This window comes from Berghia stephanieae, chromosome 4 (assembly GCF_034508935.2).
Source record: "Berghia stephanieae isolate SIO BIC M18660-M18661 chromosome 4, UCSD_Bste_1.3, whole genome shotgun sequence".
Taxonomy (NCBI): Eukaryota; Metazoa; Mollusca; class Gastropoda; order Nudibranchia; family Aeolidiidae; genus Berghia; species Berghia stephanieae.
The window spans coordinates 71,233,492-71,260,572 of record NC_088363.1 but is presented as its reverse complement, the minus strand read 5'-3'; the positions used below and the strand labels follow the sequence as shown (position 1 = coordinate 71,260,572).

At 34.4% G+C, this 27,081-nt stretch overlaps 1 protein-coding gene across 16 annotated transcripts in view; it reads right to left on the bottom strand.

The window, feature by feature from the left end:
• The window catches only part of LOC144971150 (uncharacterized), a 244,633-nt gene that overhangs the window by 33,702 nt on the left and 183,850 nt on the right, over window positions 1-27,081 (bottom strand). For all 16 annotated transcript variants that reach the window (XM_078911610.1, XM_078911617.1, XM_078911618.1 and 13 more), the window contains 5 exons: window positions 6,584-6,810; window positions 5,936-6,017; window positions 3,913-4,134; window positions 2,914-2,969; window positions 1,474-1,579 (listed from right to left, as the gene is read on the bottom strand). In XM_078911610.1, the coding sequence (XP_078767736.1) occupies window positions 1,474-1,579; window positions 2,914-2,969; window positions 3,913-4,134; window positions 5,936-6,017; window positions 6,584-6,810 (693 nt within the window). The remainder of the gene's footprint in view (window positions 1-1,473; window positions 1,580-2,913; window positions 2,970-3,912; window positions 4,135-5,935; window positions 6,018-6,583; window positions 6,811-27,081) is intronic.

The window sequence follows — 27,081 nt, the reverse complement described above, 5'->3', positions numbered from 1 at the left end:
TGAAAACATGTCGACTTCTAAACGAGGAGAAAGGATGCGTGAAAGAGTGGATGTAGGAGGAGCAGGAGGATGTGTAAGGAAATGTACAGGAGAGATGGAATAGGATGAGGAGGATGAGATGGAATAGACACAATGAAGAAGAAGAAGAAGGAAGAAGAAGAAGAAGAAGAAGAAGAAGAAGAAGAAGAAGAAGAAGAAGAAGAAGAAGAAGAAGAAGAAGAAGAAGAAGAAGAAGAAGAAGAAGAAGAAGAAGAAGAAGCTAGAAATTGAACGAAAAGTTTATCTGGTTTCCCCATATTTATTCAGAACATTCTGAAAGAGAAGGGGAGAGGTCTAATAAGATCATCCGTTTTAGGCCGTAGTTTTAAAGTATTAAGCAATCTAAATGAGCACAGCAAAGAGCAGAGGACCCAGGTCAGACAGATTGTTTCTCTTTACATTGAAATACGGGAAAGTTTACACAACAAAGGATTACCACAAAGGCTACTGTCACCACCACCACATTTGGCCAGCACCACATTCATTGAACAATCCCATATTAGATGTCCATTGTGGTTGTCTAAATCGCCACGAAGTTCAGAGGTCAAATGAACGCCTAAAGTGTTGGAAATCAATGGAGCCCAATCAATGCAGGGGGTGCTACAGGATTTACCCTGTGTTTATCCACCAAGGCGTTTATAATGGTATGTGGCAATGAAACGGGGAAGACTGGATAGAGGAATAGCATTGTCTATTATTTTGATTTCGCGAGGACTTGCCATTTGAAGCTTCTGTGTCTGTGTCTGTGTGTGTGTGTGTGTGTGTATGTGTGTGGCCAAGGTAACTCGTATTTCTCTGAGACTAGGTTTAAAAGACAGTGCCAGAAAGTGAAAGCGGATAAAATCGTAACATTTGACGTTTGAACCCGTACTATGCTAGACGGAAACCATCGTTTAGCCACGAAAAGAAAAACGGTATCAAGAAATCCATGACTAAATTAAAGTTATTGTTCAACACTGGGCCGAAAAATGTAAGTATTTCGATTAACACAAATAGTGACAAAACAATCAAACACACATTCTTGAACAAACACAAAAAGACACACAGAGAGAGCGAGAGAATGTTCCGTGCTAAGATCTAAATTCGGTGTGAGCCCAACCTCACGTCCAACAATCCATTCAAATTTCCATCTACCATCTATAACCACAAATGCACGCATCTACCCATCAAACTATCCACTGATCCATCTACTAATCAATTAATTTTCCCGCTTATCAGTTCAAGGATCAAACAACCTATCAATCAAACCATCAATTCATCAAATCTATTGATTAATCCATAAACCCACCCATCATTCGAATCTTCAACCCATTCATTCAACTATCCCACCCATTCACTCATCTACCCATTCATCTACAATCCATCCATTCACCATACAGACATCCACTTACCCACCCATCAACCCATCCATCAATCTACAGATACAATACATACCTTCCATTTGACTGTCGTGTTTATTCCTAAGTGACTGAATCTCCTCCAAGTGATTTAAAAGTACCCCGTTCATCTCCATTTTGTTGTCATTTTTCATGTCCGAAATCTGAAAAAAAGAACATTGAAATGGTTACATTGGCTCTTCATCACTATGTTATTGTATATCAAGCTACAACATTATCAAGATATTCGTCATGTCAAGTCGTAGAATATAATAAATCAACAATCTACCATCGACGAAACACAAAATGTGAACACCATCTTTTGGAAAGGGCCAAATATAAACGACTAGCATAAACACAACTCTCTCTCTCTCTCTCTCTCTCTCTCTCTCTCTCTCTCTCTCTCTCTCTCTCTCTCTCTCTCTCTCTCTTGTTACGTTATCACTTACTATTGATGCTTTGCGTTTAGTTAAAAAACTCATAACATCCGACAGTCGGATATAACGTACCAACACACAAGATTGTGGGTAACTTCGAATGTTTACAGATTAATACAATTTAGTAAAAACTACTCATAAAAACAACTGGCTAAAACAATAACAACGTGCTGAGTGACGTCAATTTCGTTCTATCTATTAAAAAACATATTTTGTAGGAAAGTTTTTCTATGTCTCGACTTATAGATAGAATGCACTTGGCCAAGGAGTTCACAACATTGCCATCCGGAAGTATATCAGACCAACACACAAACTCTGTGTAACCATGAACTTTTATAGTCTAGTTAATACAGTTTAGTGAGAACAACTCACAAACGCGGATGGCAAAAACAACAACAAAGGCCTGAGTGACGTCATCTGCATACTATCTATATGTAAGTCGCGCGAGATTGAACATAATCTGTGATCGGGTTAAGAATATGACATTTACTCTACTGAAACACATTTAAAGGGCGTTGTATCTTTGCACGGGTATTTTACCAACGATATAATTCAAATCAATAGAGAGATAGACGTAAGCAATGGCGGAAACTGCACACTGTTGCACTCAATAAATGTCCACCTCAAGTACAAAATTGCTATGACACAGATTCATACATGGTTTTTGTTTTGTTTTAAGGGTTTTACTGCGCTTGTAACACATTTAGGCCATATCAGCGCCATTCAAAAGGAAAAAATGAGATAGTCAAATATACGCTAAAAATTTGACTGACTCTCTCTCAGTCCACGACTCTGGCATTGGCCAGGACAAAACCAAGTACATTCCAAGACAAAGAGAGAAAGCAACTAAGAAAACATATACCGGGGGATGGAAAACACAGCAAGTGATCTTTTGCCCACCGGGGAGGTCAAAAGACGCCCCCCCCCCCCAGGACACATACACGTATCAAATTGATCAGCAGATGGGCAAAGGTTGTTTTAAGGCACATATTATTTATCATGAAAACCTTAGAAATCAAGCAAGTAGCATTGTTATATACATTTTTCATAATTTGACTTACCGATCTTTGATGATTTTGTATCAACTCTTGCATTTGGTGATCGTGATGCGCTCGAACTGTCAAAATGAACAGGAAATATGATGTGTTCGTAAATTGCAAGAAAATTTTAGTTGTAGAAAGGATTTTAATACAATATTTCAATTATCAAAGTAAATTGAAGAAGGAAAGAAAACTAAATAACTTAATTAAAATATTACATTGTTAATGAATCCCTGGTGAAGAACAAGAATTCAGTAGTTCCATAAACATGGGAATCTAAGGCGAGTTTATAAGTGAAAGCATTGCAGCCCACTCAGAGAGATGAACTAATAGGTGAGGGACAAATATGTCTTCGCAGTCATGAAGCGGTGACTAACAACAGTCCCATCCAAATCAAGGACAGCGACATTAGCTCCAAGGGCTACTTTGTATGCTTTGAAAGACTTACTGCAATCAATCACAGGTCCAGAAAAGATGCTGCGATGGAAATATCAACTCCTAAGACCAAAGTCATGCATTTTCATAAAAGAGGCCAAGTCTCAAAAAATGGAAGGTGAAAGAAGAACAGCGCAGCATGCGCAACTCGACGGCAATTGCCTGGAAAATGAAAATTGCTTTCCTTCGTTTATCTTGGCAACTGTTTTCAAAACGACGGAGATGTTACAGTTGACGTAAAACATAGAACTAATGTGGCCTAGACTGCTTTCAGCGACCTCCGCTACTTATGGTGAGACACTCGCCTACCAACATCAATGAAAATCAGACTCTACCAATCAGCTGTGTGTTCATCCTTTACGAATGCCTGTGAAGCATGGGACCTTAATAAAACAATCACCAAAATCACTCAATGGCTTTAATAGCAGATGTCTCAGTACAATCACCAAGGGAGACATCCATCGACTTGCAAAGACCTTCCTTTTGACCTCATGCTCACAATACGCAAGAGTCAACAGAGAAATAATAAAAACAATGAAACTCATTTATTTGCCACTATCCTCCTATGTGGAATCGTTTACTCACTTTTCTTAACCTCTTCATTGTGTTGTGTGGTCAATTCATCGCGCTGAGTGGTCAGTGCTGCGTTGTGGGTAGTGTCCAGCTCTTTGGTCAAACGAGAATGTTCATCCCGCTCGGATTGGGCAGCTGTTTTGGCTTCTTCCACCTTCTGGATGGCTTCCTCTTTCTCCTTGGTCACTTGCTCCACGTCTTTGGTCAAGTTTTCCTTTTGACTTGTCAGCTCGGCTGATTAAGAAATAGACAAAGAAATAAAGATTTAATACTAAAGGCTCAAAGAGAATTGATTTAATAATAAAGGCTCAAAGAGAATTAATCTTTAAAAGGTACGTCATATTTGACTGTTTTTGCGTCACTCGCTCCATCATTTACGGTCATACAAGCGTCAGAGAAATGAAGATGTTGGAATGGTCAAAGAATCTTAGATCGGCCAGTAACTTGTTTCACACTGATCGAGTATGCTGAGAAAAATGTGAGTATAGAGCCTTTCCAAAGAACTCAGCATTTTTTAATGTAAAATTATTTTTTTTTAAAGCTTTAGATCTTTTTTAAAAAAATTAAATCATCTAATAAAGGGAGATAATCATGTAATTTCTATTAACTTTAAAATCTCATTCGGGTAGCGTCCCTTATGATCAAATCGGCATATTGACTAGGTTATAGCAGTTCTCACAAACTGCCATCTGTACAAAATAGATAATGTTCATGTATTGAATGTCTGATAATAGATGAATTATTAAATCGGCCTTTTTTTGAAGCGATTAAAGAGAGATTTTCACATGAAACCAACTAAACTCCGAGATAGGCTTGGATCCGTCCAAAATCTCATTTTTGTAAATTGAGCTTTTATATAGGGTATTATCCAGTAGATGTTCTCAAAGGTCTTTAAAGAGCTCCCAAGACAACACCATCACTTAACATGACGCTGGTATGGTGCGGCTATGTGTCTTGTGGTACGACACTCGCCTCCCGATCGGAAGGTCCAGGGTTCGAGTGGCACATAGTTGAGTCTTTGGAAACAGCTCTTTATTCACATTCTTTCATCGTACTCAGATGTAAAATAAATACCGGACATTTAACAGCGTTGTTTCTGTCGTAAACAATGTATTATCGCCCTAGACGTAATGTTTCGTCCTACTGTGTTACTATTGGCTAGGGACGCCTTGTTAAAAGCATTGATCACGTTTTGTAGATATAAAAGTTCACTTCTATTTTTACCAATTTTTTTCTCGGCAGAAAATGATGATTAAGGCCGGGTACTCATTTTATATTTAGATATGGTAAGAAAATGTGCGAACCTCTACCAAGGATTCACTTCTGAGCCGCCAGAGCGAGACTCGAACCCGGTACCAGGAGATTAGAAGTTGGGTTTATGAGAGGGATAAAACTCATTCATTCAAGATACTACAGTGAAATCATCTAACGCAGAGAAGGGAAATCGGTTTGCTGCTTTTTTTTTTCAAAGATCACTTTTTTAAGCGAACCTCTAGTATCATAGATACCTATTTCTTCACGTTGCGGCATTGAGCCTTTTGGAGTTTTTCTTTTTGATGGCGTTTGTTATAAGCTTCGCTTGAATCCGATGGGTTGTAAGATATATGTTTTACTCTTTAGGTTTCAAGTGATAGAAATCTTGTTATATGGCTTAAACGGCGTTGTGAATGATTACCTGGCGAAAGGTAAGAGAGCAAATATAATAAGGATGCCTTACAGGTTGAATGCACTGTGTGAAAGGGAAATCTGGTTCCATACTGCATGTTGGGGGAATAATGAAGCACTGTGAGGCACACAGAAGCTGACGACTCCATGGAAATGCGTTACATAAATGTTCATATTAATCATATATTTTTAAAGCGATATTAGCCTCTCTCTTTAAAAACAATTGCTTTACATCAATTTCGTAGAGTACGGAGAGATTCATTTAGAGCTAATTAGAATTAAAACAAAATATGTAGACTTAGAAACAAACTAACATTCATGATTTGCGTGAGATACAAAATAAACAAACAACCACTGTGTGTATACTTACTGATCTCTGTTAGACAATCTGTCAACTGCTGTTGTACCATGGCTAAATTGGCGGCCAATTGAGGGCATTCGAAGGCATTTAGCTGTTTAGAGGAGAAAAATTAAAGTTGAAATAAAATATGATAGTGGTGTTTAAACACTGATGATTTTACTAATATTTAAAATAATAGAATTTGAGACTTTGTGGCAAGTTGAGGGTCATCTTAGTTGATCGATGTTAGAAGTGAAAAGTAAATGTAAGAAAAAATTCAAGTGGATGAACCTAATCGAAATTTCAACACTAAATGGTAGAAGAGTATTTTAAAATTTTAGACAATTGCATAAATCAAACTGCATTTCTTAAAATAAAAAACAACGGAAAAGCTTGCCAATGATTATCTAGTGTTCAGTGTTCAGTAGTATACAGAAAATACAAGATCCCCTCGTGCAAAAAAAAGAAAACATCTTTCAAACCTTCAATCGAACGATACTTGAAGGAAAAGTTTTCTGGGCAAAATTTTAAAAATGTTTTTTTTTAAGAGTACGTACTATGTACATTTGATCTGCGTATTCGCACTATTTTATTCATATTTAACTAAATTGCATTTAACGATCGAGTGAAGCATCTTAAAAGCAGTAAATTAAAAAAAAACTTCAAACTCGGACCTACCTCAGTACAGCAATAATTCAATAGAACACTCATGGCGTCGAAGGCTTGGTTAGATGCCTTCAGTTGTATCTTGGTTTGGGTCAGCTCTTTGGTTCGAGACTCGCAAAGCGACTCCAGGCGCTCGATTTCTTGAGACGCCTTGTTCTTGTTGGAGGCAGTCGGGGTGGTGGAGACGGAGGCTTTCCCGGGGGCCTTGGCTGAGCCATTGGCGAGTCTTGTTTTGGATACTGGTGATGTAGAAGAAGAAAAGAAAAACATCTTAGATACTTTGATATAATGTCAGCAATATCCTGGTTTACCAATTGATTAGGGTAGTGGTCTCAAAAAAGACCTGTTTTGAATCTGTGAAAAGTCAGGGGTGGGGGAGGGGGGGGGGGTTAAAGAACCTTCATTAGAAGCGGTTTAGTACCTGGATGACAATCAGACAAAGCCGGAAGTTTCGAAACTCACAATCACCCAATCCAAAAAGTAGCGAGACGTTGGTTAAGCTAAAGAAACAAGAATGAAATCTGGGCATAATTATGTCTCTTGGCGTTTACAAGGAACGTGATTCCATTCCCGTCCTTGCTGTTAACGTATAATATGGGATTATGAGACGGTCTTTAATTTAAACCAGGTAAAGACATTTTATATAGAGCACTCATCTAAAATGTGATATCTATGTTTGCGTCATCATGCAATATTGGAAATTATTCCGGGATTTATATTGGTTCTATGGCTTCTGAGGACTTTCTTTATAAGGTTCGTTATATGTTGTTGGCTTTTGTTTTACAGTGGAGGTAACGCAGACGCAATTATTGATAAGATTTGAGAGAGAAGTTTGTACTGATGATGAAAATGGTAATGTTCATAACTATGATGATGATAGTGGTGGTGGTGTTGGGGTTAGTGATAGTGGCGATGGTGATCTTGTGCTATAAATGAAGCAATATAAAGATCAAGTTTTGACTCAAAAACAAAATACTTTAGCAATCTGCTTCATGCATACTAATAGACTGACAAATCATAACAAAGCATCGTGTAATTATTCTAAAATATGAAACGACACCATCATAATGTACGAAATCGTCATATGCGAGTTACTTTATCATTTTTGACAACTTTCTTTAAGTTATTAGAGCCACATCTTTTATCTACCAATTTGGGTTTCACTTGTAGTCATTTAGTCTTGCACTCAGATCAAGGTCCGTGTCACATAAAATAAAGAAAAGTTAACCAAGGGTAATCATATATTCAAATAAAAGAAGAAAATAAAAATGCAATACTACTTACTACCATGTAATGAGAGGAAATAGAAACATACATTCTCGTACAATTCACATAATTCACAATCATTCAGAAAATCTCCCAAAATTCTAGAATAAGTACGATATTCGCGTGAAATGAAAGCAAAATTTGTTGGTGGAAGCACAGAATTAAACGACTGTTTTCTTGAATATTGTTGGCTCAGATTATAGTGGTCAGAGTACATACTTCGATGATGAATGTGACGTTGAAACTGGTTGGTGGTATTCAACGATGGGTCGGTAAAGATATTTTGCTTATTATATTGACTGCTTAAAAATCTTTGAATGAAACTCAGCATCATAACCACAAATTCCAAAAATGCAAAAACACTTCCAAGATTAAACCAAATGTCAAATCACCTTTATTCTCATTTTACGGTCGAATATCGAATCACTTTGCGAATTGGTGAATGCAACAAGAAGAAAATACTGATTCCAACTTGGGTGTTTTAACCTATGAATGATCAAGTCCAACTGTTATGCCATAGCTGATGTTACCACTTGTCGAGGTCAAAATTGTTTTATGAAAAATTCTAAAGCTCTTTATTTCTAATCGTAACAGCAACTCTACACAACTAACTCATGACAATTAATTTCTATTAGAACTTCCGTCGGATTTGGAGCCTTGTGAAATTTCAAGCAATGAATTATTTAACTACTAAAAAAAAACAACACATAAGCGTTATGTAATAGCATCGACAGAACCATACAGTATCGTATCAGTGTCATATCAATGTGGACTCTTTTCACTTTTAAAAACATGAATTCAATAAAACATTCACTGGGCTTCATAATGAAAATATCATTGAAAAATATAACCGATATTTACGGAGACCTAACGGGTTTGAAGTTTGAAAGATATCAGCGGGGTTTTAATATTGATGACTTTTTAATCTTTAAATATACCAATATTACTAATTCAGTCATGACTTTGAAAATTAATACATTCAACCAATCACTGATAATTATTTTAATAACTGTGTCATCATACAGCACAATGTTGAGGATTTCTCATGTTTCATACAAATGACGCATGACAACACTGTAGCAATTATCTTTTATGAAATTCCTTAGCAATAATATAGGCATAGAACGACATCAATGTAATTCTACAGGGATTCCACTCTCTATGGAAGCCAAGATTAGTAATTTGGAGCAACTCCCAATGTTTTAATCTAGATCTCATCAACGTGCTTTGATCTTTAAACCAAAAAAACACGAACGTACCACTGAACAATGGAAACATGCAAACATGAATAATAATATTATTAGTCATTGAAGAAGCACGCCGACACATGCTAAATTTGTAAATATTTTGATTTTGAAGCCTCATGTTCGAGACTTTTGACAACTTTGAGGGTCATCTTAATCAATTGATATAAAAATATAACTTTTCTGACCAAAATAAATTATGATTTATGTTAATTTATCGCAGTTATGGAATTAACAACTGAAAGACGTCAGACTAGCAATTACACATAATACAATACGTCACTCTAAAAAAGATAAATTAAACCAAAATTCTCCAACATATTGAATCGTTATGAGATTTGAAAACCCAAAAGTATTGAGATGCCCATAATATAGTCCTATAACTTCACACGCATGGGTCTTTCAACGAATTTTTGAGATAGAATAATATTCTACAATATATTCCTAAAAATTCACACGCGAGAGTCTTTAGCAAAATTAAAAGTCATCAACAGCTAGAAAACCAAAGTATAGCAGCACACGGACTCGTAGTTATTTTCCTTTATCAACGTTCACACACTATGGTCAGCAAATGATCCAAGAAATAGTCTTGGGTAAGTAGACTCAAAGTAAAGATCAAGAAAAGTTAGAAATATGTCGTACTCGGAAAGAAAACACATTTAAAAATGGGCTAGAAAACTTGACCCTCAAATATCGATCGTTGAAAATGATGCTCATCTTGTCCAAAACTCTCAAACTTGAGACTTCTTTTGAAGTCCCAGGTTTGAAAGTTTTTGATAAGATGAGGGTCATTTCTATCGATCGATATTTGAAGGATGAGTTTTCTGGCAAACTTTTCTAAAATGTGTTTTGAGTAGAGTAGGACAGAAATCCCGTAGCGTTGTAGGGTATTAGACGGGGTGATTTGTGTACATTAGTATTATTAGTGCCTTCACGAGCAGGTAATAGTGGTCTTGTAATACCAAAGGAGTCAAGGTGTGAGGTGATACTAATTGTAAATACAGTAAGTAGGTTACTCATCGGTGAATGAAAGAAGAAAACAAAAACAACTATCTTATAACTGATGAATGCTTAAGTCCAACGTTTATGGAATGGACAAAATCATTATTGGTTATAGACAAAAAAAGTTTAATGAAAAATTCTCATGACTTTTATATTTAATCGTAGAAGAAACACTAAACAAATGACTAATTCATTGACTTATTTTCTTTAAGACTATCCAAAGGGTTCGAAGGCCAATGACATTTCAAGCCATGGATTGATTAGCTAATCCACTTAATAGGACACAAATCATCAAATGTGATCAACGATCGTGCTTGCTATTTTGATATTAACATGAGCAAGTTTTAAAGCGAATGGTGGAGTAATAACTGAATTTGTCTTTCTCGAGGATTTCAAGAGAAAACTATGGATGCTCTGGTCTAAATATAGATACAGGTGGATACAGTGAAACAATTATTGGAGTTTTAAACATAAATAGTTGAGCGATAAATAGACATTCAAGGCCGAGAGCATTTGCATGGCCCTTACAAATTATCAACTCGTTACACATAAATACTGAGAATAAGCTGGTGTTAACAGTCCGTTTACGGGGGTTGTGATCATAATGGTGATGATGATGATGATGATGATGATGATGATGATGATGATGATGATGATGATGATGATGATGATGATGATGATAAGATGATTGACGACTATCATTATCATTATTATTATTATTATCATCATCATCATCATTATTAATTATATTATATTATTATTATTATTATTATTATTATTATTATTATTATTATTATTATTATTATTATTATTATTATTATTATTTATTATATTATTATTATTATCATATTATTATTATTATTCATTAATATTATTATTATTATTATTATTATTATTATTATTATTATTATTATTATTATTATATATATTCATTATTATTATTATTATTATTATTATTATTTATTATTATTATTATTATTATTATTATTTATTATTATATTATTTATTTATTATTATTATTATTATTATATTATTATTATTATATATTATATTATTATTATTATTATTATTATTATTATTATTATTATTATTATTATTATTATTATATTATTATTATTATTATTATATTATTATTATTATATTATATTAATCGCACAACGTTTCTGCTTAGCTTTAAAAATCCTATCAGATTGACATATAGATAAGGATGTCCGTATATCATTATAAAGGAATGAGAGGCGGAATGAATATAGAGGTAAATATATCGAGAAAGAAAAGAAAATGAGAAAGAGGTACAGGTTTACCTGTATGAGATCAGACTGTTATTCTTATCATTGGTAGTGATAGTAATGTTATGGTTATGTGAAATTTATAGTTTTGTGGGATCTAGAAACTAGACGTGTGTTATATAGTTTTATGAAATAAGACGTATGTTTTATAGTTTGATGAAAAGGAATGACAGCTACTGTTATGGAAATATGTGAACGGACGTTTTAGCAAGATTGCAAACAATCAAAACATTTTAGAAATTCCCTACATTTATAAAGTTTTATAATGGATGTTGTATATAAATCCCTTCAATCAAAAAAAAAAAAAAAGAATAACACTTTGGTAATACTGCTGTATACTGATAAAATGTCATTTTGTTCTGTCTTTGATTTTTATATCACATTTTTTCAAAAGTTCTTAAAGCTGAATCTTCAAAAATGTATTGGATTTACTGGTTTGTTTGGGGTTTGGGGGGGGGGGGGGGGGAGGTTGTCGTTTTCTTTTTGTGTTTTTTGTTGAATTTTGTTTTGTTTTTGTCTTTGTTTGTTTCAATTCTTTTTTGCTTTCTTCTTCTTTACATATTTTAAAAATTCCATTGGGATGGGGGGGGGGGAGGTTAAATTGCGTAAAACCTAAATTAATCGATATTTGAAATCATAAAATAAATCTGGCCATTCTTTTGTCAGCATGCAGTAGAATAGATTTAGCGTATGTGCCGATGGTACAGAATGGGAAAAATTTGGACTTTTTAACATCCAAATAACATTGGAGAAATCATTTGGACGTCGTTTACACTAAGCTATGACATTTGATAAGCTGTTAAAAACCTTATTTTCCATGCCTAGTTTTAGCATGAAAATAATTTTATCTAAAAAATTAAAATTATTATAACCCCTGTATGAACCTCCAATTCGTCATCAGTTGGATTAAATTAGTCAAAAGATCTTAATATACAAATTTTAGCACCACACATTCCTTTACAATATGTTTGTATGAATTTTAGATGTTCATCTATTACTTGAGGTGATGCCCAAATATTCATACTTATGCCATATTTTCGTAGAATTAATATAAATTCTCTATTTCCAATGATTATTTTGTCGTTTTCAAATAAGATATTGTCAAGACCAACTATCATGTTACAAACCACAAACGACAATGTCATCAAACTTTTTTTTTATCAAAGAAACAAAGTAAAGTGCGTCAATAGCATAACCAAAATCAATTCTGTATATTTTGATTTAATATGTCGGGAACGCCTACGAATGATAAAGCCGGTATGGATCTAAGGGAGGTAAATAAGTGTTTAATATTGTTTGTGTCAAATTAATGCAGTGATCTACCTTCTTGTTACAATTATGCTGGGCAAGAGAGTGTAAGAAAGACAATTAGCGCACGCGCGCGCGTGTGTGTATGTGTGTTTTGTTTGTTTGTTTTTGTGTTTACGTTTGTGGTTGTGGGGGTGTAAGAGAGAGCGGAGAAATCATGAATATGTGTGTGTGTGTTTGTGTGTGTGTGTGTTAGTACATAATGAATTTATATAGCGCCTAAACATCCACGTTAATAGTGCTCTTCGGCGCTTTACAAAATAAAAATGTTTATGAACAACAAAATTAAAAATCACGACGCTACATAATAAGCATGAATACAAAAAAAATTCATGCAACATCTATTTCATGAAATATAAGCCTCACAGAACAACTCAGTCTTCAGACATTTCCTAAAAGATGATAAATTTTCAATGGACTTTGTCCGAGGTCTAAGTGCGTTCCATTGTGTTGTGTATTTTGTGTAAGAAAGAGCGGGAAAGTGAGAGAAAGTGTGAGCGTTTGTGCGTGTATCAGTGTGTGTGTAGGTGTATGTGTATTATCATTTATTTGCACTATGTTATAAAGTAAAGTACCGACAACTACAACAGGAGTTGACGAAAAATTTTTAAGTTTAAAATCTCACATCATCTCATGCTGTTGCAAACCAGTGTCTAAAACTAAAGGTAGGCTAATGAGATTAAGTGACTTTTCAACCCCATCCAAAATCCTAGCTTCAAAGAAAATTTCACGCAAGTTAAACGCTCTCTCATTTCATACCGGTGCCTTTAGATAAAACTCGGCATCACTGACTTGATGACATAAAAATCATCGTCAAAAATTATTATTCAACTTAGAATTTAAATCTTTTAATGTCTTCGCAAATATTGAAATTCGTAATATTTCAAAGACTCCTCCGTCAAAACGTAGAATTTTGATTATTAGATGTTAACTGATGACTTGAGTAGAGTGTGTTTGAAGCAAACATTCACGTGAAGATTGTAATGACACTATAACAACATTACAAGTGATACTTCATATTTCAATGGATGATCTTTCCCCCGCAACAGTCGATGTCATGCATTCATTCAACAATTAACAAGTAAATAATGTATAGGCATTGGATAGGTATAAATAATGATTTTACCATCAATTTCAGGTAATTCATATTCGAAATAATTCTCATCTGATCTTTCTTCAACCTATTTTTCTGGCCCTACAGTCAAATCCTATTGTTATTATGAATGCATGATGTTTGCAACGACATCTTCATCACGTGATATTTATTGTTATTATTAAACGTGCAGTTAGCTATTTGCCAAAAAAAAAAAAAATAGGAGCGATCACGTACATTTTATGAGTTCATTCTGCTTAACTCATCTTCCTTTTTTATCTTTAATATGTAACTCTTTGTTTGATTTGTTTTTAAGAGTTTTACGGCGCTTACGACACATATTGGTCATTAAATTTCAGCGACAGTAAAAAGGAACAAACTGGGATGGTCAAAAAATTATAGATTTACAATTGATCACCTCGAGACGGTAAGAAAAATAATATGGCTAGTATGAAGAAAATTGAACTTCAGGACTGTGAAAAAGATATTCTACTTGTACATTTTCAAATATATGCTCATAAGAGAACGTGAGCCGAAGTATTCAGTATTCCCATTCATCAATGAGTGGAAGTGGTAGTATTCTTAATAACAAAATAGACAGGAATTAATTACTTTGCTTCCCTTAACATTTCAAAAATCCAGTTGGTAAAAATTACAACTATAAACCGTAGTAAGTAGTCGGATCACATTTTTGTTTTGATTTCGTTTTATTTTGTTTTCTCGGGGTTTAGGGGATAAGGAGGATTTCAAAGTGTATAGTGTTTTTTATTCTTGTTTAGTTTACTTTCTTTTATTTATTTTTTTTTACACTTCATGCCAACAGCCGGTAAACGCACTAAAATGACATTTTCTATTTTAAAGAAAATTACATATTTCGTCAGAAAAGATCGCGTACCGTATGTGACTATTATCTAAGCGGAGGTCATGTCAACTTTTTCAATCGAGATAACACTTTTGTACTTATTTTTTAGTTTCTCTCAATGCTTTTCATCCCCCAAAAAATATGGAAAGTCGTATCCGAAACAATCAAATTGTATTAAATGTGGGCGTCCCTCGAGGAGGGCTGACTTCTAAAAAGATTTTTTTTCTCTCTCAGATATTTCTTTGTACTTTTTACAATATTTAGGACTTTAATCTTGGACCGGTACGTAATTTCTCTGTCTTCCTTTTAATGTCAATTTCTGTTCAGAACATTTTATTCCTTTGATTTAACACACAGTTCATCAAATCAGTCCACTATCAAATTTTAATATAAAAGTTTACTCTCAATTAGATGCCATACATGACGACAAATTCTGAAGCAGGTTCTCAAGCACATTATGACAGTTATACTTTATGTATTTAACCAAGTAAAAATCCAGATAAATTCTCTAGTTTTCTTAGAGACACCTCCCCGAAAAGTTTATGTACAGAATTTAAACTCTACATTGACATTGGACTTCAACCTAAGTAGAAAAAAAAAACTGGAATGGGTTGAACAAAGAAAGGATGGGCAGGAAAAATAGAGAGAAAGGTAAATAAAATGAAATAGGTAAAAAATAAAAAGTGGGAGAAAGAGAAGAGAGATGGGGAATGGAGGTTATAGTAGAGGAGAAAAAAGAGAGATTGACTGAGAGTGAGAGAGAGAGTGAGAGAGAGAGATTGAGAGAGAGAGAGAGAGTATTTTACTTTTGCTAAAAAACGGACGATCATTTAATGAGGGCCGAAATTTCGACGAAAAGTGAACAACGATAAAACATAAATAAATAGAAACATCTTGAAAAAGTAAATACTCTCGACCTGTTTCCCTCCCTTTCTTCCCTTTTTCTCATCCAGACGAAAATATTTTGGCTCTGTAATTGACCGAGCTATTTATAACCACATCGCCATACTCCGACATAACACATTTTAACATTCTATTTTGGCCTGAAAGACTTTACTCTCAATATCTATCGATTAAATTGATCCTTAATTTGACGAAGCGTCTCCAACTGGAGACCTCTTTGAAGTCTCAGTTTTAAGAATTATTGACATACCGTAGGTCATTTTAAACGTTCGAAACTTTACATCACAGTTTTCTGGCCGAAAAGGAAAAAAATATAGGCTTTGTAAGAGAATGGATGCACAGGTAGGTGGCGAGGCGTTGAAAGATCGTGTGTACAGGGGAAAGAAGATAATGAGAGAAAACACTATTAAGAACCGACAAGAATGCGGTAATGACATGGTTGAAGGAGAAAATATAATTTGTGTGAGATAAATAACAAACAAGGACGCGGATGAGAAATAGATTGGTAAGGAAGAGTTCACTGTCCAGTTGATGACGGGGGTCCTTCCACTTCGTTATCCCTGCTTGAATTTTTTAAGGCCACAAGACGGTTCCTTTGTGTGCACGACTTGAACTCCGAGTTTTAAAAAATCCTGAAGAATCGTAAAGCAAAGAAGCCTCTAATCTAGCCAATAAACAAAAGCGGAACGAGGGTTTATATATTTAGAGTTAATTCTTTCTCATTACAAACAACGAATTGAAATAAAAACTGATACTGTAACGCTAAAATTGCCCTCCTCCCCCCTTCCCCCCCCCCCCACCCCCTCCCCCCCAAAAAATCAGCTAAGCTGATTTATCAGTGTAAATGAAATGAAATACGGAAAATATAAAAATGAAAACAAAACAATACAGAAAGCCATTACCTCCAAGATTTTGATTTGTATATCTATATAAATAAATATATATATATATATATATATATATATATATATATATACAAACACACCACACACACACACACACACACATATATATATATGTATATATATATATATATATGTATATATATATATATATATATATATATATATATATATATATATATATATATATATACAAAGATACATACATATATAATAAGTATTAGATTCATGAACTAACCCAAAAGAGGTTAATGTAAATTGTCCTTTTTTGAAAACAACAAATGGAAAGGTGGAGTGGTAGATAGAATGTTATACAAAATCCCAAGGCCAAAGATTCGCCACCAACCATTTCACCAAGACGATCTGGTCTCTGAATGCTCTTTAAATCAAGCACGTGTAAGTGTGTACTTTCAAATATATCAACATTCTAATAAAGAAAAAGTGAACAAACAAAATGTCCAACTTTAACTAAGGAAATCTCATTCTGATGCACACACTCGCAGAAAAAAAAAAGAGAAAATGTGCTATTTCACTGGCCACATTATAGAAATGTAGATAGCCTATTGCGTTTATTTTTGTTGGGTTTTGTTGTTTTTTTTGTTGTTTTTTTTGTTTTTTTTTTTTGTATGTATGTTTCCTGTTCATTTTTGTTTTTATTTTTTTTTTGTTTGGTTGTTTCTTTGTTTTAAGGTAATTTTTTTGTTTTTTTGTTTTGTTTTTTTTTTTTTGGGGGGGGGTGTTAGTTGTTTGTTTTTTTTTTTTTCTTGTCTACTTTTTTTATAATTCAACTTTTCTTTGTTTGATGGAAAATTAGAAGCTGAAAAGCCGGGCTAACGACATACAGTCGACCTTTTAGTTGTAAAGAGTCCTTTTCAAATCTCAATAAAGCACAGTGATAAATGTGACCCATGGCTACAACACGGTATTACGTCGGGGTGATTGAGATGCGGAAAACTGAAATTATTGACTAAGTATAATATGTGACTTGGGTTAAGCTTAAATGTCTCATTGAAAATAACAGATAGATTTTCTTGATATGACAAAAAATTAAAAAATCTCACATTTCTTGTCATTTTATTATCTTTTATATCATAAGTTTGCATCTCGTCCATACCGACATAACACCGTTTTAAGCCGGGGACGGCGGCGGGAGGGCTCAAGGACAATCGACTGTCCCGTACAAAACCAGTCACTTAACATAGTCAAACTTTAATTAAGATAGGGTGGAGGGAGGGGGGGGCTTCCAATAATTGACATTAGTGATGACTATTGATTTAAACAAATCTGGGTATCTAATAATGATTAGTGAGTCGAATATCGCAAAATTGTGTGATCCCTTATCGAGTTGGTATTTGTAACTTTCTATTACCTTGCAATGCATCAAGGATTGTAGCCAGATAGATTTGTGTGACACAGATTAAAACTATTTCAAAAACAGTTAGGAGTCTCTCAATCATGGGCACGGTTGGGCGGGTAAACCAAACGAGTATAATAATAATAATATACTTCTAACTAACTCTCCTGACACCTGTTATATTTTGAAAGCACTAGAAAATAAATCCAAAAAAAATAACAACCATTTTCTTGTATGCTGGCGCCGTGATCAAATTTCAAAGCATTAAATTCTAATTTCAGAATAATAACTTTTAAAGGGGGGGGGGGGGGGGGGAATCTTTACCTTTTCAACCAACGAAATTCAAGTTGTAAAATGCGTTTCAAAGTGCATTGAAGTACTCCGTGTTTGAAGATACCAGTTTATAGAGCATTGGACATGTTGATGGGGAAGATAAATTGATGACGACGATTTTTGGTGATGATGATGATGATGATGATGATGATGATGATGATGATGATGATGATGATGATGATGATGATGACGATTGTGATAATGACATCAATAAGCGCACTGCTTGCATAGTTAGCCTTTATAATCTAAAAACATTTTAAAAAATAACGGGATATAAAATTCCTTGATCATTCGTAGTAGGAATGGGATCTAAACCCGTTTCAAAGGGTTCATCACCCTTGTTTAACAAAGAACAAACATGCTCTGAAATGACATTTTAAGAAAGACAAGATCAGAAGATAGAGGAGAAGAAGGCTGTTTGGTGGTCTTTTATCTTTGCACGGAAACGGCGCCATTGATCATGGGCCCGTGTGTACAATAATAATAATAATAATAATAATAATAATAATGATGATGATGATGATGATGATGATGATGATGATGATGATGATGATGATGATGATGATGATGATGATGATGATGATGATGATGATGATGATGATGATGATGATGATAATAATAATAATAATAATAATAATAATAATAATAATAATAATAATAATAATAATAATAATAATATGGTCATATGAACGAAAGGCGAATTTTTGCTCAGGAATTTCGGAGGTAATAGAAATGTGGAAATGATAGCATTTGATATTTTTTTAAAGCAGTGTCGTGTACAAATCCTACTCCTATATATGTATGCCTAACGTTTGTTGTTTTTTTTCTTTTGGGGGGGGGGGGTTGTGCTTTTTTTTAAAACATCTATAAATAATATATATATATTAAACATACACACACACGCGCGCGCGCGCGATATGCATATTATTGACAGATTAAGGCACTAGACAGGTGAATCACGCCATGATAACACAGAATGATCAAAGAAACAACATTGACAATGTGGTTGTATGGGATAAAAATGGAAATTTTCAATGATTAAACCTCCAAACCAAAATAGTTGAGATGCTGAAATGTAAATCATGAATCAATATCCAAAAGATAAATATTACCGTGATTCAAATGCTGCCTTTCCGAGATGATATCCTTGTCATCGATCGCCTGGCCATTTCTCCCTCGTCTTTGAGCGATAGGTGAACATGCTGGTGCCGATGACCTTCTGCCGATCTCCGAAGCCCGTGGTGTCGAAGCAGAACTTTGTTGGCCAGTTGTATTCAATGTCGAAACGCCCAATTTATTAAAACGGTCTGTTACGAAAATTCCAAACCTAGCATTGGACGATGTAATGTCTTCATTCCCAGGCTTAAAATCCAGATTTTCATTTTTCGAAACATTCTTATTATTATGAAAATCAGACTGATGTATTTCTTTCGTGGCATCAGTATTGTCCAACTCTCTAAGAGTTGCGGTCGCTTTTGAGGAAATTCGAGACTCACAATCGTTCACATAGCTCGCCAGTTTTTCGTCAAAAGATTCTTCATTTATCGGAGAGGCTGCCTTTTCATTGCTGACTATTTTTCTATTCTCTGCTGAAGATGGAGATGCATTTGATCTCTGGGCTGTTTCTTGAACAACGGATATGTCAGAAACTATCCTCTCACTAAACTGTCTCCCCTCTGTAATGTCAGTTTGCACTTTCCTTTCATCAATAGTTTCCTTCTCGTACAACCGACTACTTCTACGATTCACAGTGCGTTCTTCTCCGCCGAATCGATTATTACGTTCTAATCTTTCCGAGTTACTGCCATTTGAAGATGAAGTATTTTTGACTTCTGTTTGCTCTCCTTGTTTTTCTTCCTCTATAATCTTCGACTCCCCTACATTCCTTTTCCTGAAAGAACTTCTCCGTGAGCCGAAATTATTATTGTTATTATTGTCAGTGCTTTTGTTATCACCATCAGTTTTTGCAGGTGATGATGATGACAATGCCGATTCCGAGTAACGACGACGCTGACGATCGGCTCTAGAATCGATTACGTCTTTGGCAACCCTGCTGCTGACACTTGAACTAGAATGAGGAGTTGAGGAGGATTGGACAGATGATGAGGAATAGGAATGATGACTGCTGGGTCTGGACGAGGAACTGCTGCTGACGGTGTACGAACTCCTTGGCACATAAGAGGAACTACTATTTCCACTGCTCACTCCAGGGCTACTATCGTAAGAGTTAGTTCTTCGAAAACTCGAAGACAATCCAGAGGTCCTCGAGAAGGAGTCCCGACTGAAGAGACTGCTAGTTGTCCGGCCATACCCACTACTACTGACGCTGCTGTAGCTATCGTTACTGCGGAAGGAGGTGCCGGTGGATGAAGAAAGACCCAGGGAAGGCCGACTACTGTATCCACGGTAAGAAATCGACATGGTTTAGCGTCAAAATATTTCAGATCAATATAGAAAATCCCCACAAAAAAGGAGAAGTAAAGAAGGTTCTCACAGTTTTCTTGTTTGAAATCCCATCTAATATATCGACGAATCTTGTTTAAAGTTTCCTTTAATCTTCACCCATATTGAATAGACAGCGTTCGTAAATGCTTAAATGCATTGAAATCAAAGAACAAAATACTTCAAAATATTTGAATATAATTCAATAACAGAACATTATATCTTATCCAGTTAGAAATCAAATTTCGTGGCACAAAAAGGTATTTCGTTTGATCTGCAATAAAATATCCCATTGAACAGCAGGAACAGAATAATCATAAACGTCCCAAGTGAAATTGGCACGATTGAGATAAACGAAAGGTTCTACGGTTTTTTAAGTGAAGGGCCTAACACGGTCATAGCGAAACAATCCATTATGATCATTATACCTTGCTTATTAATCCCTATCACGTAACAACCATCCTCTATCAGTCTGCGATTCAGGCAAAGACCCGGTATCAACATGTGAAATGAGAAATAATATCACAGGTCACCGTCGGACAAATTTTGATAAACAGAAAGAATACAGAATAGAGAGATGACTCAATTTAAAATTAAAATGATACAAATTTTCACACCGAATGTTATTTTGGCTTTCATCATATATACAATAAATTACCCTCCTTTACATAGGTTTACCATATTCCCTACACTATCCGTCACCTTTATAAACAATGTTTGTTTAAATGTGTTTTTATGCTTATATCAGCTATCGTTACACTTTATATTATGTTGTTGTTTTTTAAATCATAACCTCTTTGGGTCTTTAAAATAGTTTAATAGTTGCGAACTTTGACCTGACAAGTATCATTCATGCGCATGGTGCAAACAAAAACCACCAGCAAACAATCATCTACCAATAATTACATTGCCGTGCATGAAAAAAAAAAATCACGAATTGAAATTTTTGACCAAAAATGTATTTCAAATATCGATTGATTAGAATATCCTTTATCTTAGCAAAAACCTGACACTTGCGGACTTTTCTATCCAAATTTATAAAAACGTGTTTTTTAGACTACAGGACTATCTCTTCCGATTCCAATGAATTCTGAAAACACACACACGAAAAAAAAAAACAAAAAAAAAAAAAAACCCACAGATCTTATCTAGACTGAGCGTATCTTTTCAAAATCAGAGATAAAAGAATCATCGTAAGTGTATCAACATGGGGTCCAAGATATTCTGATGTTTGATCGAATTTACAGGTATGACGACGTGGGGGTAATATTCCACTGGGAACACAAAACTACAATCTCCCATATGATTTAGTGAATTCAAAACTGTATCTCAACACCTTGAAACAAACACACAAATCTTATGATGCCTAAAATGGGTTTTCAAAACCTATACGTACCATTTCTATCTCGACACTATTAAATAAAACAAAATCTCCTAATACTTAAAATGCGTATTAAAAACCAATATGTACCATTTGTATATAGACACAATCAAAGAAAACAAAATCTTCTAATACTTAAAGTGTGTATTCAGAACAAATACTTGGTACTATTTCTATCTTGAGAAAATTAAACAAAACAAGAATATTCGAGTGCTTTTGGTTCATATTCAAAACCCTATGCACTATTCCCATTTCAACGCTATGGAATTAAACAAGATTTCCGGATATTTAAAGAGCGTATTGAACAATTCACAATTAATATCAAGACAAAAAAAAAACAAAAAACAAGAATCTACGAGTGCTTTTAGTGCGTATTGAAAATATTCATGTAGGTACTAATCTATTATTCATATTTCAACACAATGTAATAAAATAAGAATCTCCGAATAGGCTACTTTGGGTGCGGATACAAAATATTTATGTGTTATTCCTATTTGGTAATTTTGAAATAAAAAACAAGAATTTTTTGGTGCATACTAATACTTAATATGTACCGTTCCTATTTCGACATTATGAAATAAGTTAGCAATGATGTCTACGTTGTAAAGAAAGAAACAAGAAAAGTAAATATGGAACGAAGAGTGATTTTTTTTTTTAAAAAAGAGAAAAAGCATTTCCTGACAAAACTTTATGATAAAAGCAAGAATTCTCCTGACAAAGGAAATGATCGAGGACTACTTGTCACATTTTTATCATCATCATCATCATCATCATCATCATCATCATCATCATCATCATCATCATCATCATCATCATCATCATCATCATCATACTTTGTTGTGCACTTTTCATCGCAAAGGTCAGAGTATCAGTTCACCTCAGTATAAATCACTTCGTTAACATTGACGAACATTTCCACAATTTACTAATCCAGAGCAAAAACAAATCCAAAACCTTATGACGATCAGAAGTTAATCCGTCAATTAGAAATATATCGGGTCATTACATCACAATGCACGAGAACAAAATCAACACCATTCAGCTGGTAAACACCCTACAATTCCACACTAGCATCCGAAACGTCGAGAGTAAAACATACAAATACTCCGTACTACATTTGGATCTTTAGATCTTTCCCGAGCCAATAATCCAGCTAGGAATAATTCGTTCAATCTAGTGTAATGTGTATCACCATCGCGAGATATGTGCATGCACTCCCAGAGGCGTCTTCTACCTACGCAAGTCCTTCTCCTAAACGATGACGACAGCCAAAATAACAGCAGCAAACATCAACATTTACCTATAATTAATGATGATGAGAGCGATGACGATGATACTGATGATGATGACGATCGGAGAAGAAACGACTACCTGTCGGAATTTCATCTACTTCCACCAAAAATACATAGGTACAATGGAATGCTCTCCTCACTCACATCGGATATGGAACACGAACACTACAAACACTACAAACACCTTGTAGCGACGCCAAATCCCAAAAACTAGTGCCAATATCACCAATATCACAGTCACTGCCACAACCACCATAAAATGCCAGCACCATCGGCACAGTCGAAAACTTAAAATTATATGGTTACAAATGACCCCCTAATCTGAATGTCACCAGATTTGAATTTATCATCATCATCATCATCATCCATCATCATCATCATCATCATCATCATCATCATAATCATCATCACAAAATAAAAAAAAAGATTTAAAACTAGAACAGTTATAAACTCACAGAAATAATATGCCAAGTGCTCACTACCTTTTACCGTTACAACTACCAAGACAACAACAACACAAACAAGAAAATGAGAATCTAAAACACTTGGTACCAGAAACTAAATCTCGTTCGTATCGGCAATGACGTAGGACTTGACCTAAGCTGATCAGCATCTGTGTGAGATGTTTACTACCGTAAACATGCTAGCTCTTAAGATCTGAGAATCGATTTGTAGCAATAATATAAAAGGCTTTGAAAATTTACAAAGTTTTTAAAGAAAGAAATAGCAAGTGGAGTGAAAGTCACTGTAACGATAATTTTAAAAATAATTCTACCATTTATATAGCTCGTAAAAAAGACCATTTACAATATCGAAAAAGTAGAATTACACATTTGGTAACAGATTAACAACATCTTCTGTGAGATAAAACAATATTTTAAAAATTCACTACATACTACATAAAACACAAAATCTCCAAAATATTAAATGAATTGCACCACTTGAAATTCGTTCTGAAATGAGAAAACAACATCGCTTGTATTGAAAATCCGAGGGCATTGTCAACTATCCAACTAACACGATGTATAAGAGTCACAACCACCGTGTCTGTTTATCAACATTCATCAAACAGGTAATAAGCATTTCACGCCAAACACTCCGATCATAACAAATTAAATGCTACAATACAAATACAACGTAACCAAACACAAATTGAGCTATCACAGCAAACGAGTTCGTACATCCTCATTTACACGAATATCGTTGATAAACAACACTTCAAAGGGGGTAATCGTGTATTATCAATATATGATGCCTATTATCGATAACATATTCAAACAGACTCAGTCGATACTTCGTGGTTGTATCTATAAAGATAAGTCTCAATGCTGTTGGTGTCTCTTTAACCTTTTGACACAATGACGTGATATAAAACAACCACGTCACGATGGGGCTTGTCTGCAATATTATTATTCTTAATCAGAGTATTGGATATTTTGAAATAATGAAGCTCTAGTATTTGTTATTCTAAAAAATAGGGTTGGGGATTAACATTGTTCCAAACAGCCAATGACAAATTTTGACCATTGAGCACAGAATAACCGGCAAATCTAAAGATTATAAAATTATTCTTTAAAGACTGATATACGAGAAACGTGCAAACCCTACTTTCATTTCAGACTAATTCTATCATCCGTTGACTCAAATTAATACGAAGAAAATACGAACAATCATTATGTGCTGAAAGAAGATAATGCGCTTTTATTAGCAGACATGCCAACTTGAAAATCTAAATTTCGTAACTTTTTGGAGATAAAAATTGTAGTCGATATAATATAACTTTAAAAATCAACAATTTACCTTCAAAATAATTAAATGACATTTCAAAATCCTTCAAATTATGTAGTCTGCCATCAACTTTCCTTTTCAATAAGTTTTAATGACTTAGAGACACTCATGAAGTTCTGAAACGGGAGCCAAAATTTCGTAATTCTACGATTTTTTCCTAATGGTAAGCAGGTCTGAAATAGTAAGAATGCACGAATTTCAATTTGAGAAGTCATTTTGATAGAAGAGACGGTAGACACGTTATTAAAATGTTGGTCTTCAAAAGATTATTAAAAGAGTATCAATTTTTGACACGAAGTATTTTAATGTAGATCCAAATTGAGAATAAAACCAAGGATTGCAATAACGAGATGAATATGTCTATGATGTCAGTTTGTTGCATAAACAGAACTGTCTATTTCATAATACGTCTACCTGTAGAATAAGATCTTGAAATTAGAATCAGTTGAAAGAATAGAGGAGGGCTGTGTACTTAGCATGCAATGTTTTTTTTTTCTTATTTCTTTTTCGAATTGTTTCTCTTACTCTCTAGCCAGTTACACCCTGCTGAAATATGCATCATGAATTCCATCAAATGTCACTTCGTTTTGAGGTCTATGAATTTCTGTTAACCTTCGTCCTGTCTCAATGTTTTAACTTAAATTTAGCCTCGTAATGAAAGCCCATCTTAACTTAAGATTTAAAAAAGATGTTTTAAAAAGTGTATCAAGCCAAATATTGGGATCATTTTGAATATAGAATGTGAACTAATAACCATAAATAATTATCATTTTGTGTTGGTGATAAATAGACAAATTAGCAATGTCGGTTTGGCTGTTCCGATGTCAGTTATCGGAAATAATACATTTTTTCAAAAGCAAACACTACGTCTGTTTTTGTTTTGTTTGTTTTTAAGGGTTTTACGGCGCTTGCAACACATTTAGGTTATATCAGCGCCAGTAAAAAGGAAGAAAATGGGATAGTAAAAAGTTCTAGAATTATAATTAAAGCACCCAAGAGAAAAGAAGACAAAGGGGAACTGGGAACAAATAGGGATCAGATGCAGATTCCAAGAGCAAACCATCAATGTACTTAGTTTGAGATCACCTATAAGTCTCATACGGACACAAGCACAAAATCCAACAAAGAGGAATACACCCAAATGCTTACATTATACATTAAAAATAACAAACCTAATAATACATAACAGAGAGATGATTTACAAGGAAAAAAATATCATCTCCCAAAACAATAACTATGCATTTGACTGTTTCCCTCCCAGCCAGAACTCCGGCCAGGGCCAGGACAAAACCAAGTTATCTCATTCCAAGACAAAGACAGAGGGCATATTGGAAAACAGATATAAGGGGATAGAAGACACAGTATGTACCCCCCTGCCCACTATGGGAAACACTACGTCTCAACATTTAATTCGAGGTTTGAAAATCTAAAAAACTCAAGGCCATGTTTAAAAGAAGAGTTATCCATATGGAGACGCCAATTGTGGGCCATCACCTATATTTGGTCGTAGTTGGTATTAATCACGTCGGTAAGAACCAGATACATTGAATTAAAATTTTAATGATCAAAATTACGAAATTTTAATTAAGTCCAGTTTCAAAAAAGCTAAGTTCAATCTCTTCATTGAATGGATTCATGTGAAGTCATATTATATCATTACGATTTATGCAATTTTGATGGTCTTGTTCACCCCATCATGATACCGAATTGAGACTGTTGGTCACACGATCTATTCTTCTCCATATCAAAACGTTTAAAGTCATTCAGATTGACTAACAGTTAAAAACGTGCGTTCACATTCGTTTCTTCTTCCAGTATCAATTTTTTAATATAAATATACCAGCGTATGAGAAAATCAAATTAACTCCAATTTGCACTATTTACAATTTTGCCGTGCGCCAAGAACAAAATGGTGGCCTTGATTAATATATTACCTTCTACAAACAAGGCCATCCCATGTTATTATATAAGCCTAATATCTTATATAACGTAGTTTGCCATCTGGTAATTACTATCACTTACTACCTGTGTATTCTTACACCCGCCAACCT